This window comes from Fusarium verticillioides, chromosome 11 (assembly GCF_000149555.1).
Source record: "Fusarium verticillioides 7600 chromosome 11, whole genome shotgun sequence".
NCBI classification, from domain to species: Eukaryota; Fungi; Ascomycota; class Sordariomycetes; order Hypocreales; family Nectriaceae; genus Fusarium; species Fusarium verticillioides.
The window spans coordinates 1,987,554-2,002,272 of record NC_031685.1 but is presented as its reverse complement, the minus strand read 5'-3'; the positions used below and the strand labels follow the sequence as shown (position 1 = coordinate 2,002,272).

The window sequence follows — 14,719 nt, the reverse complement described above, 5'->3', positions numbered from 1 at the left end:
GCGGAGACCCCGCATTGAAATGGCAAAATCCGGATCACAAAACCGAGCTCTCCCCCACAGTTAGCATTTTTTGGGGATACGAACATGGACCCCATAGTTATGCCGTTATTGCCGTTGTGGTGAGTGCCGCGTGTTCCCGGTTAATACGGCACGACCCAGATTTACAAATTCTCTGTTTTCTGGCGGAGGATATATACTTATCCCAAGTCGAAACTCAAATCAATTCAATACCCCAGATGATTGTCCACTCAAGTCCTCCAATTGGTAAAGTGCTTATCTTGGACTGGCACTATGCGCACTATGCGGGGTTATCTACTCCAAGAATCCTGTCATTGAGTGCATTTGTTGAGCCGTATAGCCGTTCGATTTGCTACACACCTTCATTGATGCAAGAGTGAATTTGAAGGGTTGAAGCCGCGTTGGCTAATTCCTATACATCGACTCTGTCTACCTTTTCTAGTCGTGGTCTCTGCAATCCTTGTTTTACTTCTCCTAGGGCCTCTTATTTCTCCAATGCTTCGCGGTCTTAATCTCCCTTAAACTGTACATGCCAGCTTTATATATATAGAATATCTGCGTTACATCCTCTACTGACGTCCAGAGAAAGAGGAATTGATAGCTGGAACAACAAATGCTCCAATCCCATTATCACGTGCTCAAGAAGTACACTTTTCTATATCCCAGTCCTCATAGTCGGCGAGGGAAACATCTCTTGCCCCATGACTCTCTAGTATTTCTCTCACCTTTGCCATCTCTCCATTGTCAGCCTTTGCCTCTGTCGATCCCAGTGTGTCATGCAGGCGACGAATGTCCATGGGACTCATCTTGACTCGACCATTGCCTTGTATCGCGCTGACATCTGGGCTGTGCTGGAGAAGAATCCCAATGACCTCAGGCGTGACCATTGCATGCACGCACGCAATACCAAGCAAGGCCATTCCATCTCTGTTCCCCATATTGGTATGAGCACCGTGCGGTAGCAAATACTCGACAGCCTCCAAGCGTGACTTATTTGTATCAGGCTTCTCCGTAAATGCATTCTCATCCTCGCCTTCGTCTTGGCTTCCATGTTCATCACCATCACTTGTCGAGGAGCCAAAGATTCGCGTCATCATGGCGAGCGCGAGTGGTGTGTTTCCACGAACATCTCGGCATTAACGTCGCCTCCCTATCCCATAAGCCTCTGAGCCTTGACCAATTCGTCGCCGCACCATGCCCGGAAGACAGAATGGAGGGGTGTCTCTCGATAGAGACCTTCTCTTGGATTATTAACATCTACTCCCATCGTGATTAGTGCCTCGGCAAAAGTCCAATTGCCGCCCGTGAAAGCTGAATGAAACAACGATTCATGAGCTCGACCTTTCATACTCTCCATAAGGAACTTCATGACCTTTATTCCAGCCTGGGTCTTAGGCAAAAGCTCGAGCGCATTATGAATCATGACTTGGCGTACGACCCATCGGAAATAAAAGAATCCGTGGCGGCTAAAGAGCTAGTATCCTATGGAACTGGACCCTCAAGAGAGCTACTTGTCCCCGAAAGGCCTTTACAGTCTACCGAACTGGAGTTCCCAGACCGTCAGCGTTTTCGGAACCATCTTTTGACTTTCACTGTTGATGAGGCTCTGATGGCTGACATGGCGGAGCACTACCGTAGGAGATAAACAAGACTTTGGACATTATTTGAAGGGACAGGGTGAGGGGTTTTATCAATAATCTGACAACTTATGCACGATAGCCTTCCGTTATTAGTTAACCTATCGTCATGATACAGCCCATAAGTACAGCCCTATTACCGAAGCTTACCCAAGCCCTTTAACCTACTATTAGCTTTTCTATTACTTGAATAGAAGCAGAAAGGGATCTGGATCCACAACTGTCTAGCGTTATGGTGGGAATCCACTGACGGGAAAAGGTCCGTCGGTCTCAACACCTATCATTTCTCTGCAACTTCCGCATTCTCACTCTGCATCAGACGTTGGGTAGCAGTCTCAGTTATATGGAATCTCCAAGCCTTGATCTTACGCTCAAACAGTTCGTCAAGCTCCGCAGGTAATCGTATAGAAAGGAATCAGCCTTAGACATAACTCCAAGGTATTGAACGTGACTTACCGAGCAGTCTCGGGAACCAACAGCCAGGTGCCAATAACCCAAAGGAGACCAACGCCAGCGTAGAAGAAGCCAGTCTTGCGCTTCCAATCCCACTTATTTGTATTAACCATGTAGGGTGTGAGAACAGACATGATGAGACCAGTAACGGAATTGGCAGAGGCTGCGAAGCCAGAAGTATACGGCCGTAGTCGCTGTAAGGATATTTCGCCGATATAGCCCCAGCCCGCAGCTCCATTGGCCGAGATTCCAATATCTAGAGAAGCACAAGTTAGCCTACTATGATTAATTCCCATGCACTATCGAAAACTCACTCCAGAAGCACGCGGACAATACAAACACATAAGTGCTTGCACCACTTTGGGGAGCAACTCCGATGATACCAACGATCAGACAAGAAATCCACATCAAGGAGGTAGCGCAGTAAGCCATACGACGACGACCAAATTTATCGATACCGAAAACAGCCAAGATCACGACGATTAGCTGCAGAGACTTAGTGATAGCCTTGATCTGGAAAGGGTCGGCAAGACCAGCCTGTTGGAAGAAGTATATACCGAAGCTACCAAAGAGGGCAAGACCCAGGAACTGCTGCGCAACGATAGTCCACATGGCGGTGATGGTACGGCGGCTGTCGGTACCCTTGAAAATAGCCAGCCAGCTTTCGTTTCGTTGCTCGACCGCTAAAGCCTTTTCATGCTCGACGTTCAAGACGAGGAGTTCGTAGTGACGATCGACATGAAAATTCTCAACTCCGCGGTAAATAAACCTGATGCTTTTCTTGGCCCTCTCTTCTTGTCCGACAGTGACGCACCAGGAAGGAGATTCATGAAGCAAGACGTAGATGATGGCCGTGACTACGATGTGTCCCCACTGGGTATACACCGGTGTTTGCCTGTTGAAGGGATCTGTCTTGTTCAGCCTCTGGAGAACCACATGAGTGCAGAAGGAACCAAGCGTCCACCAGAAGCTGTAAAGCATCAACATGCCGCCACGGACTCTAGTTGGGCTAACTTCAGTGATGCAACCTAGCAGGGTAGCCTGGAGGTATCCCACGCCCGTACCAGCAAGCATCTTTGCACCAAACCAGACCGGCCAGGTTCGGGCAAGTGATTCAGCCAAGACACTACTCATGAGGATGGCCCAGAGGGTGTACATGAAATCTTGCGACCGAATCGGTCCACAACGAAGGATATTCCGATCTGACCAAGAACCTGGCCTACGTTCTGGCCAGCGCTCCAAGTAGCGATGATATTGGAGGCAAGGAACTTCTCGCTCTCTTCGTTGACTGCCGTGGCGAACTGCTGGATGAAGCCCTTGTTGGCAATGATGCTTGCTTGCACACTAAAGTCACATCAGTGAGTGACTTGGAAACGTGTAGATACGATACATACGCAATTTCATAACCATCAGCTCCAGCACTAAAGGCCGCGAGCAGACAGACTACGGAGGCCACCTTGAAGGTCCGAACAGTCTCCCAGAATATCAGGTGCTCATGGCCGGAGAGGGCCTGACCCTGTGCGACAGTCTCAGCGGCAAGGTCGTCGTGTTTGAGTGCAGTTTCAACATGGTCGTGAGAATCAACCCGGGTAGGATTGTCAACAGGCGTTTTAGAGTCGCTGGGAAGAGTCATGATGGTGTCGGATCACTGCCGTAGACCAAAGAGATAAGAGAAATAGACAATTGCTTTGATCCGGAATGGATTTGATCGCCGTACTTGAGACCATCTCCATCTCATATGGGAATCCCTTGTTGTGCAGCGGCACTACGTACCTCGAGTTTGGCTCCTCGCTCCCCATGGGGTCAACGCGACTAACAAGCGAGAAACCGCGTACCCAATGCTTAGCGCAGTCATACCCCGCAGTCTGGTCGCCTGGGGTACATAGTCAGGGGTTCTAATTGGACAGTTTCCATCAAGCGCATGCCCAGCGAGTTTTCAGACATAGTTTTCCGACGTTTTGTTAAATTCAATGTGTTCCCATTTTGACTCTTCTACATCAAGCGATCGGCTAGATGTTTTAGAATTGAGGCGATGGCCCGGGAATAGAGGCTAAATCAGGACATTACGCGATCCAACTTATCATCTCTCGATGAGAAAGTCTAGACTGAATTGAATTCTGACAGGTTTTCCTCATGGGCCTCGGGGTAGAATACAGCGACGACCATGTCATTTGAAACGCCACGAAGGGTTGATTCGGCAAGGCATGAGGTCTCAAGTCGCCAACATGCTGCCTCGAGCCCGAGTGTGTGGATCATCGGATGTTGCGGCATCAGGGTCTGGTTTCAGCCGCAATTGTCGTGACAGTTAGTAGACACCTCGGTATCTGTCTGGCATTCACGACGCGGCATATGGCTAATGCAATTCACTGATATGTCGCCGGCGGAGATCTAGAGACAAGTTGGATGTTGGTGAAATCATGGAAATGTATGGGCATTGATTTATCTAGTATCCTTGAACCACAGGTTGGGTCATGTTGCTAGGTTTCGGGCATAGTAATGGTCTTTATACTTCTACTCTATTTCACTGCAAAGGAGTCTATATACAGATACATCTATCTCAGTTCTTAGAGCCCTGTCTCCTTCTGTAGAAAGTCTCACGTAGGTACCTTGCCGAGTTCTTTGGGGTGCGCGTCAAGCCGTTTTTAAAGTCAACATGAACAATACCGAACTTGGGCTGATATCCAGCCGACCATTCTAAGAAGTCATGTTAGTGTATTGTACAAGTTTTTTAAAAAATACAGGCTTACCAAAGTTGTCCATAAGCGTCCACACGTAGTAGCCCTTAACGGGAACACCGTCGTCGTATATAGCTCGTGATATGGCATCGAGATATAGACCGAAGTACCTCTCGCAAAACTTGTCGTCAATTGCAACCTTCAGATCTTGCTCTCTAGGACATAGACATCCGTTCTCTGTGACGATGATAGGTAGATGATATCGCTCCCAAACCCAGTTCAATAGCTTGCGGAAGCCATTTGGTGCGACACGGAGCCACTGAAACTGTGATACTGGACCTATTTCTTGGCCTGCGCTGTTGACGGCTCCCTCCTCGATATTGCCTGTCCAGTCGTCTTCGGCCGGAGGATCAGGGAGGGCACGGGCGAACTTTGTTGAGTAGTGATTCATGCCGTAGAATGTATTGAGAGTAGCTGTGTCGCGAAGAAGGTTACGCTCTTCAGTGCTGAAACGGGGGAGCCTGTCTCCTAGAAACTTTCGCATCGAAACAGGGTAATCTTTCCCGAGGAAGAAGGGATCGCCAAACCGCCCGACGTAGAACTCAAGTCTTCGTTGCGCCGCATCAACATCGGCTTCCGAGTCGGAGTATGGCTCGTAGAAGTGGCTGTTCAGCACGATGGAGATCTCACCCTTTTGCAAAGGCTGGAACGCCTTCACATAGAGCTGAACTGCAACAGCATGCGAAACAGTCAGCGTATGGCCGACGCGCCATGGTTCGTGCTTTGTATCGAAACCGTCTTCTGCACGATGGCCTGGCGCAAGTGTTCCGTGGACATGACCAAAGATGGAGATGATGTATTGCTCGCTATCTAGGGGGGTTACCACCCTTCACTTCTTGATTGCCCAAGACAAAAAAAGTCTAGCTGTTTTAGGATGTTGTTGTGGAGTCGGCTGGGGTCTTATCTGGCTTAAGCCCTGGCAGTATTGGCTCATTCCTGGAGTAGATTACGATGCTATGGAGCCAGCAGGGATACCATTAGCAGTCTCTTTGACTAACCCTAAATAGGGTAAGGGATGCGAGATCTTTTTTATGTATTTTACCTTCCTATTCTGCTACCGTTATAAAAGCTAGTACAGAGACCTAGGGAGTATTTATACTTCACTTAACGCCATCCAGCACCACTGGATAACTGACAACTCTCTGTAGTGCTAGGTAAATCATCATGACTACATTTAACTACTTTTCCCATGTTGAACTACCCACACCAATGCTGCCTCTCGAAGAGGCATCTGCCCTCTTGCACCAAGAGTTTGGCATTACTGCCAACTTGCGGCCGCTTGGCAGCCAGCAGGACCAGAACTTTCTTGTCTTAACTGCCGCTCATACCGAGCCGTTGGGCGTGCTGAAGATCAGCAACCCCGTCTTTAGTAGTTTGGAGATTGAGATGCAGGATGCCGCCGCCATGGCCGTAGCCCGTGCAAAACCATCCCTGCGTATCCCTCACGTCATTGAGGGACCGCGGGGTGTCATGTCGGGGTGGTGGCAGACCAGTCAGGGACGTCTACACTGCCGCATCATCTCCTTCGTGTCAGGTACCACACTGACCGGCTCACACTACCTCAGCCCGGCCGTGGTGCAACGGCTGGGCGAGCTATCAGCCGCGGTCAGTGTGGCCCTGGCAACTGAGACCCATCCTGCTGCGGGACGTACCTTGCAGTGGGATCTACGACATGCCGAACGGGTTATTGATGCCATTACCGCCACTGAGCCCGATGTTAACGTGCGAGCGCTCACCGCCGAAGCCAGCCAACATGCGTTAACGTTGCTACGCCCAATATCAGATCGCCTGCCACGTCAGTTGGGCCACTTTGACGTCACTGACGATAATGTCCTGCGTCCGGATGGCAATGTCCTCAGCCTCCCAGATGCCGTGATCGACTTTGGCGATGTGATTGAATCGTGGGCGGTGGCAGAGATTGCCATCACCGTTTCCTCGATGCTACACCACGCCGATGCCTGCTACCGTACCGTGTTGCCGGCTATCGCCGCATTCAATCAACGACGCCATCTCAGTGATGATGAGATTACCGCGCTATGGCCGTTGGTAGTCCTGCGTGGGGTCGTTCTGGTGCTTAGTGGACGTCAACAGGTGCGTCTCGACGTTGATAATGAGTATGCCAAGCGAGCGCTGGACCGCGAGTCCACGATCCTCCGTCGCGCCACTGAGGTGCCATTGGAGGTGGTTACCGCCCAGATACGCCATACGCTGGGACGCCCCGACGCCATAGCGCCGCGCTGGAGCGGCAAGTCGATCCTGGCAGCGCCACGATCGGTGGTGGTTCTAGATGCCTCTACTCTCTCGACGTTGGCCGACGAGGGAGCTTGGCTTCAGAATGATGCGATAGAGCGTGCCGCACAACACTTACTGGCCCAGGGTGCTGATATGGTCGTGCTACCGGCCTTGCGACCAGTGCTGCTAGGTGCCCCAGCCAGGACACCAAGCCTACCCTCCACGGTCCCTACTTCGGCGGCCGCCTGGTTCACCGCTGCGGCCACTCTTGAAATACCTGCCAATCTATATGTACGACAAGGTGGGACGGCTCTGCCCGTGGGAGTAGCGACAGTTGCAGCCGGCAGCCGCATTGACGTGCTGCTGACCACGCTTGATCCAGTCAATGTGCCAACCGCGATTCCTGCCGTCGATCTGCCTGGGTGGAGCGCGGTGATTGGAGATGCAACCGCAGCGCTGGGCGTGACGCCGCCTACAAATGATGTGGACGATGAAGGTCTGCTGGAACGGCGCGAAGCAGTGGTGGCAGAGGTACAGGAGCACTACTATGCCCGTCCACCACAGATCGAACGGGGCTGGCGCGAATACTTGATGGACGTTCACGGCCGTGTCTATCTCGACATGGTCAACAATGTCGCCTCGGTAGGCCACGCCCATCCTCGCATTTCCGCGGCTGTTGCACGGCAGACCCGACTGCTTAATACAAATTCGCGCTTTCACTATGCCGCTATCACGCGCTATGCCGAACGGCTCGCCGCTCAACTGCCTGATCCGCTTGATACGGTCTTCTTTGTTAACTCGGGCTCTGAGGCGGTCGATCTAGCCATTCGTCTGGCGCTAGCGTCCACTCAGCGTCACGATGTGGTGGCCATGGCTGAGGCCTACCACGGTTGGACCTATGCCAGCGATGCCGTTTCCACGTCGATCGCCGATAATCCGCACGCGTTGCAGACACGGCCAGACTGGGTGCACACCGTCGAGGCGGCCAATGCCTACCGCGGACGTCATCGTGGAGCCGAGTCCGCGAAGAACTATGCCGCTGACGCGGTGGCACGTCTGCAGTCGTTGGCCGCCGAAGGGCGTCCGCCGGCCGCCTTCCTAAGCGAGACCTACTATGGCAACGCCGGCGGCATAGCGCTGCCTCACGGCTACTTACGCGAGGTCTATACAGCAGTACGCAACCTGGGGGGAGTGACTATTGCCGATGAGGTCCAGGTGGGCTTTGGCCGTCTGGGCTCTTGGTTCTGGGGCTTCCAACAGCAGGATGTTGTGCCCGATATCGTGGCGGTGGCTAAATCTATTGGCGGTGGCTTCCCGTTAGGCGCCGTAATTACCAGCCGCACTATTGCTGATCGATACCGTAGCCAGGGGTACTTTTTCTCTTCTACTGGTGGATCACCTCTGTCATCAGTGGTCGGACTCACGGTGTTGGACATTATTGAAGAGGAACAGCTGCAGGCGAATGCGCGGATCGTTGGTGCCCGCCTAAAGGCGCGGCTGCAGGCGTTAGGCAAATGTCACCCACTCATAGGCACCGTGCATGGCGATGGCCTGTACCTGGGCCTCGAATTTGTACGCGACCGCACCAGCCTGGAACCGGCAACAGAGGAGACCAGGGCCATCTGCAACCGGCTGCTGGAACTGGGAGTCATCATGCAACCCACCGGCGATCACCAGAATGTGCTGAAGATCAAACCGCCGCTCTGCATTACACAACAGTCCGCTGACTACTTTGTCGACATGCTGGACCAGGTACTCTCGACGGGATTCTAGAAGGGATACTTTCTCGAGAGAATTAAAATAATTTTAAGTCAGGGCTTGGCGATAGAGAGAATTACTTAAGGTTATTTATAGACTTAAGGGCAATTAAGCGCTTATTATTATTATATTTAATGCTTAGCAGCTGAAATGTAAAGCTGCCGGTCATAGCGCCATGCTAATAACGGTAATTAAAAATATCATATTACGCGCTGACCCTTTTACAGACTATGTTAACCCAGTCCTTGTACTGACTGATAAAATAAGTGCTTAGGTTGCTCTTAAAAATGCTATATAAAATGACTGGATTGTGCTGGAGACAATAAGCAAGCTATAACAACCTGGCTTTAGTGCTGCGTGCAATATGGAAATCAGCTATGCGCTAGCATTGGCAGATGGTTGCATAGATATAATTCGAATTACTACATATCTACACCGTTACCCTAATGCTCAACAGAGTTACAGACCAATAAGGCCATGAGTCAAAAGATTCTGCTTGTTTATTTCATCCTTCCGCTGTAACAGTTCTGTGACGTCCCAGTTGGTCCAAAGAAACCTTCCTTTCAGACAGTCAGCCTCTTCTGAAGCAGCCAGCCAGACACAATACGACGCCGGGAGCCCTAAAAATGTTAGACCGAGAACTAAAATTCCGAAAATAGTGAACTTACGGATATTGTCCACTGCAGCGATATCACCAGACTTCCTCTGCATCTCTGTGGCAATGGCACCAGGGTTGATGTTGAAAACGCGAAGACTTGGGTTCTCCAGCTGCACAGATTCTATCATCTTTGCGAATGCAAGCTTTGATGCAGAATAGGCAGAGTATCCCGGGATAGGGGGCAGATGTCCAGCTCCAGATCCGACATTGATAATCGTGTCACCAGGTTGACTTTGCTTGAGGAACTGCTGGGTCACGAGTAGGCCTCCCTTGACGTTGATCTCGAACGTTTTCCAGTAGTCATCGAGATCGGAGTCCAGCAGAGAACGATGGGCATCGAGATATCCTGCGTTCTGGATGAGGATATCCATATGGCCAAATCTTGCAATGGCCTGCTTGAAAGCATATGCGACGGCCTCTCTATCCGTGATGTCGGCCTCGGCATGGTGAACTGATACTGGAGCGCCAGTCGAGAGACGTTTGATCTCTTCTACAGCACTAAGTAGATCGGTACCAGTCCTTCCAACAATAAAGATGCCTTTTGCTCCAGCGACAGCGAAGGCCTTTGCGATTTCACGGCCAATTCCTCGACCACCGCCTGTAACAAACACGACTTTTCCCTCGCAGGATAGGTCAGGATTTGTTTCAGAGATAGCGTCGTACGTGTCATAGTGATATGTTGGAACAAATTCTAGCTTGAAAGTAGCCATGGCTATAATGGTGTTGGATGTTGGAGATGTATCCTTAGAGATAGGCTATTGGAGATGTGTTGTCGAAGTGTCTGGCAGGAGATTGGCAGCGGAAGCAGCCGTTCATATTTATACAGAGAGCAAGATGTTTAAGTAACTGAGTCCAGTAATTGGACATTGTTGATTTATAACATGATTGCCAGCAAAAGGATGAGAGTGCTTACCTTAAGCCTCTGCGGAGCTTACTTCCGCCATTTCTACTTCCGCCTTACGAGATCAAGATCAGTATTTGATTGGCTGTTGGATCGGAGGTGGAGCTTGTGGTGGACCCATAGATTAAGCAGCGGAAGCCAAAATAAGCGAGACCAATCAAACAGTCCTGAAGTGCGGAAGTCGAGATATCCACACAGTAATTTCCCCTCATCATCGTAAGCAGCGAGTTCAATCACAAGACAGCGGCTTCTTCTCATCTCCATGCCACCTCCTTATCGCCAAGCATGCGCTGCATGCATCAAGTCCAAAAGGCGATGCGACATGGCCGTCCCAAAATGTTATCGTTGTCGTGTCCGATCACTTGATTGCCTTTATCCACGTCCCTCGACACGACGAACCCTGGCGCGAAGTTCAAAAGCTCTTCCTGAAGAAACCTCAGGAATCACAGTGGACGAATCTCAAACAGAGTCACGAAGTGCGATTATTGCAGCTGATACAACTTTCGATGCTGATAACCTCGCCTTGCCCCCTTTCCCAGACTACGACTTGGATTGGCAGGAAGCAATGACAAATCTCAATGACTTCTTGGTGCCTGACTTATTGAATCCGCATGATACGGCTGAGAAGAGTGTGTTGGCAGGCGAAAAATATCAACGTCGTATTGTATACACCATTGAGCGATTCAAGTCATACCCTAGGCAGTTGGTTCTTCACGGACAAGTTCCTTTCATTCATAGAAGAGTAGTCGAGAAGTATCTGCCCCCGCCACTTACAAGAATATTGGCCGTTTGTGCGCTGTATGAGGCAAAGTGTGAGTCGAATCAACAGCTCGTTTACAGTACTATTCAGCAACATGCTGATGAGTTGATTGATCTTACACAACTGGCCGACTCTGACGTCGATTTATTATCCTCAGTTCAGGCATTCATTCTACTACAGATAATTCGCTTACTAGACGGAGACATTCGTCAAAGAGCAAATGCTGAGAATGTGGAGACTTTCTTTATCAACAGTATCCGGCGCTTACAACAGCGCATGAAAAGCGTTGAAGAGTCAACACCAATCATGAGCAGTCAATTGACGACACTAGGTTCTGATACCTGGGAAGCTTGGTGTCTTGCTGAAAGCTTGAGACGCACTGTTATTATAGGATATAGCCTGCATGGGTTGTATTCTTTCCTGAGGAATGGCTGGGATGATGCTCACCATGAGTTCCCGGCGCTATCGTTCTTTGGTCAAAGGGCTCTTTGGTCCGCCACGTCGAGATTTGAGTGGGAGTCCGCTGTTTCTAAATTTTATCCATTGCCTATACGCTTCGCTCACTGGGAGTTAGATATGGCCTCGGCCAAACCGGAAGATATGGACGAGCTTGGAGTTATTATGATAGCGCTTACATCAGGAATAGATGACTGTTGTCGCTGGGTTGGGTATGATCTCCTGGAGAACTTTGGCCTCAAGCCGTGAAGCTACATATCTGTTTTTTGTCTTACGGTAAACTGATCAATAATATTGTTTAAAGCACAATGCAAAATCTAAAGTCTTTGGTAAACGCGCCAGCCTTAGCACTGTCATTTAAGTACCTGCCTCTGCTTCTGAACTAGAGCTGACTATAAATTTAATTGACTCCAATAAAAGCAAAGCTCCTAATAACTCAGTTTACTAGAAAACTCACAGTACATGGCAAGGAATGCTGGGGCTAATGTTGACTTCAAGTAAGTGGAACTTAACCTATACCGGCCGTATCAAGGGCTGGCATTCTAGCAGCCAATTGTCTGGCTAGTTTGGGTACACTGCTATTTATAGCACATCCTACCCCATCATAGAGATTGGTCTAGTCCGATTACATCGCCCATCCCTACATTTCGCGGTGAGTATTTCTCGGATTTAGTATTAACCGAATGGCCGGTCTCCTTTTCCAACCAACATGATTCAACTGTCAATCAACAAACATCTACCCAACAATGCATCGTCCTTATTGGACCAGCCATGCTGTCCGCAATGATTCAACTATTTTACATGTGCTGGGCATCACTCTTTGCCTGCTTGTCTAGTTTTTGATCGACTCCTGCATCTTCCTCATCGAACTACTCAAGGCATCGATGCCAGGATTGAAGTCTACACGCCAGAACTCAGTAACTCGGCCATGGACACAAGCGCCCATAGTCTTAGTAGCAAACAGCTGGCGGTAGTGCTTGCTAACCGAACATCTTTATCACTTTGCTAACTGTAGATCATGTATGTATGACTTCGTAAATTGAAAGTAAATTAAATCCAGCTCAGTTCCCATTATCTTTCACCAGAACTAAATTGCTCTTGCTTGCTGCATTATGTTTACAAACATCCTTTCCTCTAAAGGCCAGCTCGAAGAAGGAGTAAAGCTCAACAAAGCTGTACGCCAGGATCGTTGGCAGCATCAGGATCCAGTGCAATAGTCCTCTTGCAACACCCCAAGCACCCTTGTTATAATTGCTCTTACCATCACAAGGTGCAGGGAGATTCCAGCGGACAAGAACGGTAACGACGAGCAAAAAGGCATATTGCGTTCCTAAGAAGATGAAGCAAATGGTCGAGAATAGAGAGTCGCCGATAAAAAGTGCATCATGTTCAGTAGCAACACCGTTGACTAACTGAACAATAATGGGAGATACTACAGAGAAGATAGCGCTGGCGCAGAGGACGAGGCCGTAGTAAATAAAAAAACGCGTCGCCCAGCTGATAGAAAGGTACAATCCAGGCATTCTGTAGGTCTTGACGATAAAGTAATGAAAGACTTCGCCTGCGCCGATGGTCCATCGTCGAATCTGAAGGGCCCACTCGCGTATCTCGTCAACATAGTTAGCACCAGATGTAGGACCGTTGATGGAAATGATGTTCAAAGGCCTGATGCGGATCTCTCGTTTTGTCATGATGGTGTAGCGTATTAGAGCAATGATATCTTCCATCTGGTAGGCTGGATGAGTGAAAGCACCCTCCTCGAGTAACTGGACGCTAAGGGAATAGTGGGACATGGGATTGATGTTCCAAGGTATCAATACACCCATGAAGAAAAAGGTTCGCAAAACGCCGGTAATGTCGACAAAAAAGGGCATTGAGTCGCGTTTGTAGATGATGATGGATTGCCAGATGGAAGAATGACGATCTGCAGAATTCAGCTTCAAGTACTCGGTCTCAAGCTCCAGCATGTACTCAGGGTCGAAGACGGCGTCACAGTCGCAGTTTGTAAAAATATGCTCATACTTTTCATAGTTGTACTCAACATCTTGACGCAGAATCTGTAAACCCTGACGACAAGCGTAGTTCATGTTGGAACACTTGCCAGGGATTTCGCCGGAAATCCCCGAGGGATGAAAGGTAACGATCAAACGGCGGAACTTGTTCTCGTACTTCGCGTAGACCTCATTGCGTTTGGATTCCTTATCAGGTGTGCGGCATTCCATGCCAATAATGACGGAGAGACGCGTTTTGGCATCCTGTTGCTCCACGAGTGAGTCCAAGGTGGTTTGCAGCACGCCCATAGGCTCCTTGTATAGGGTCATGGCAACAATGTGATGGATGTTCGTGGCGGTTGCCTGAGATGCTTCAACATCTTGGGCTTTTGCAAGCTTGCGTTTGTTTCGGCTGTTGATGGCTATTGTTCGACGTATGGCGCAAATAGTGGCTATTAGCCAGATGAGCTGGAAAAGACCAACGATGATGATGATAAAGATATTGGTCACTTGATTGACGTAAGGAGTAAAGGGCATCCATATCGGGAAGACAAGAAAGGTAGAGATGATGACGAGAAACAAAAGATTCCAGCGGACATAGCGATTGGCTGCTTCCAGTTTCGCAGCATCAGTGCCAGTGTCTAGGCTGTTACGGGACGAAGATGGTGATGAAGAATCCATTTTTGGAGAAGCTGTCCTGGCAAATCTACCAGTATCATTACGGGTAAAGAGAGATTAAATACTGAAATTATCATATCTAACTAAGTACGTGTTCACTGTCAATCTCTCATGCTCTGCAATTCAGCTCTTCGGTAAACAGCTATTGCTTTGTCCTAGCTATATTTAACAAAAAGAATTTCCAGCTATCGTGACAGACAGTCAATAAGAATCCGCAGGCCTCATTGCCAAGGGCAAATTTGTTGAGTTAGCGATTTAAGCGTGCCTGGACTGGTAAGCCCGTTCAGCTGTGGCGCGTTAGAGTCAATAAAAGCCCACAGGGCGCAGCGCCAGGGGTAGTTTGGGTAAGGCGCACGATAAGCGTCAGCTCTGAACGAGCATCCACCCTAACTAAACGACACGTTGGCAAGCACAAGCGAGGAGCTGAATCGACGATTTAGCG

At 49.5% G+C, this 14,719-nt stretch overlaps 7 protein-coding genes across 7 annotated transcripts; 2 read left to right on the top strand and 5 right to left on the bottom strand.

Annotated features, from left to right (window-relative positions):
* Positions 1 to 656: 656 nt before the first annotated feature.
* On the bottom strand, positions 657 to 1,112 carry FVEG_10491 (hypothetical protein; the record flags this gene model as incomplete). The annotated part of the gene is made up of 1 exon (XM_018899650.1): positions 657 to 1,112. One exon carries the CDS (start codon positions 1,110 to 1,112, stop codon positions 657 to 659), a length of 456 nt encoding a protein of 151 aa, XP_018757754.1.
* A 995-nt stretch (positions 1,113 to 2,107) lies between these two features.
* On the bottom strand, positions 2,108 to 3,741 carry FVEG_10492 (hypothetical protein; the record flags this gene model as incomplete). Its single annotated transcript, XM_018899651.1, has 4 exons — positions 2,108 to 2,364; positions 2,423 to 3,271; positions 3,316 to 3,452; positions 3,503 to 3,741. The coding sequence occupies 4 exons, from the start codon at positions 3,739 to 3,741 to the stop codon at positions 2,108 to 2,110; spliced, it is 1,482 nt and encodes a 493-aa protein (XP_018757755.1).
* A 924-nt stretch (positions 3,742 to 4,665) lies between these two features.
* FVEG_10493 (hypothetical protein) lies at positions 4,666 to 5,620 on the bottom strand (the record flags this gene model as incomplete). The annotated part of the gene is made up of 3 exons (XM_018899652.1): positions 4,666 to 4,802; positions 4,856 to 5,507; positions 5,579 to 5,620. 3 exons carry the CDS (start codon positions 5,618 to 5,620, stop codon positions 4,666 to 4,668), a joined length of 831 nt encoding a protein of 276 aa, XP_018757756.1.
* Positions 5,621 to 6,007: 387 nt separating this feature from the next.
* Positions 6,008 to 8,848, top strand: FVEG_10494 (hypothetical protein; the record flags this gene model as incomplete). Its single annotated transcript, XM_018899653.1, has 1 exon — positions 6,008 to 8,848. The coding sequence occupies one exon, from the start codon at positions 6,008 to 6,010 to the stop codon at positions 8,846 to 8,848; it is 2,841 nt and encodes a 946-aa protein (XP_018757757.1).
* Positions 8,849 to 9,292: 444 nt separating this feature from the next.
* FVEG_10495 (hypothetical protein) lies at positions 9,293 to 10,201 on the bottom strand (the record flags this gene model as incomplete). Its single annotated transcript, XM_018899654.1, has 2 exons — positions 9,293 to 9,453; positions 9,502 to 10,201. The coding sequence occupies 2 exons, from the start codon at positions 10,199 to 10,201 to the stop codon at positions 9,293 to 9,295; spliced, it is 861 nt and encodes a 286-aa protein (XP_018757758.1).
* A 413-nt stretch (positions 10,202 to 10,614) lies between these two features.
* FVEG_16814 (hypothetical protein) lies at positions 10,615 to 11,857 on the top strand (the record flags this gene model as incomplete). Its single annotated transcript, XM_018906053.1, has 1 exon — positions 10,615 to 11,857. The coding sequence occupies exon 1, from the start codon at positions 10,655 to 10,657 to the stop codon at positions 11,855 to 11,857; it is 1,203 nt and encodes a 400-aa protein (XP_018757759.1). The 5' UTR covers positions 10,615 to 10,654.
* Positions 11,858 to 12,669: 812 nt separating this feature from the next.
* On the bottom strand, positions 12,670 to 14,280 carry FVEG_10496 (hypothetical protein; the record flags this gene model as incomplete). The annotated part of the gene is made up of 1 exon (XM_018899655.1): positions 12,670 to 14,280. One exon carries the CDS (start codon positions 14,278 to 14,280, stop codon positions 12,670 to 12,672), a length of 1,611 nt encoding a protein of 536 aa, XP_018757760.1.
* Between the last annotated feature and the right edge of the window lie 439 nt (positions 14,281 to 14,719).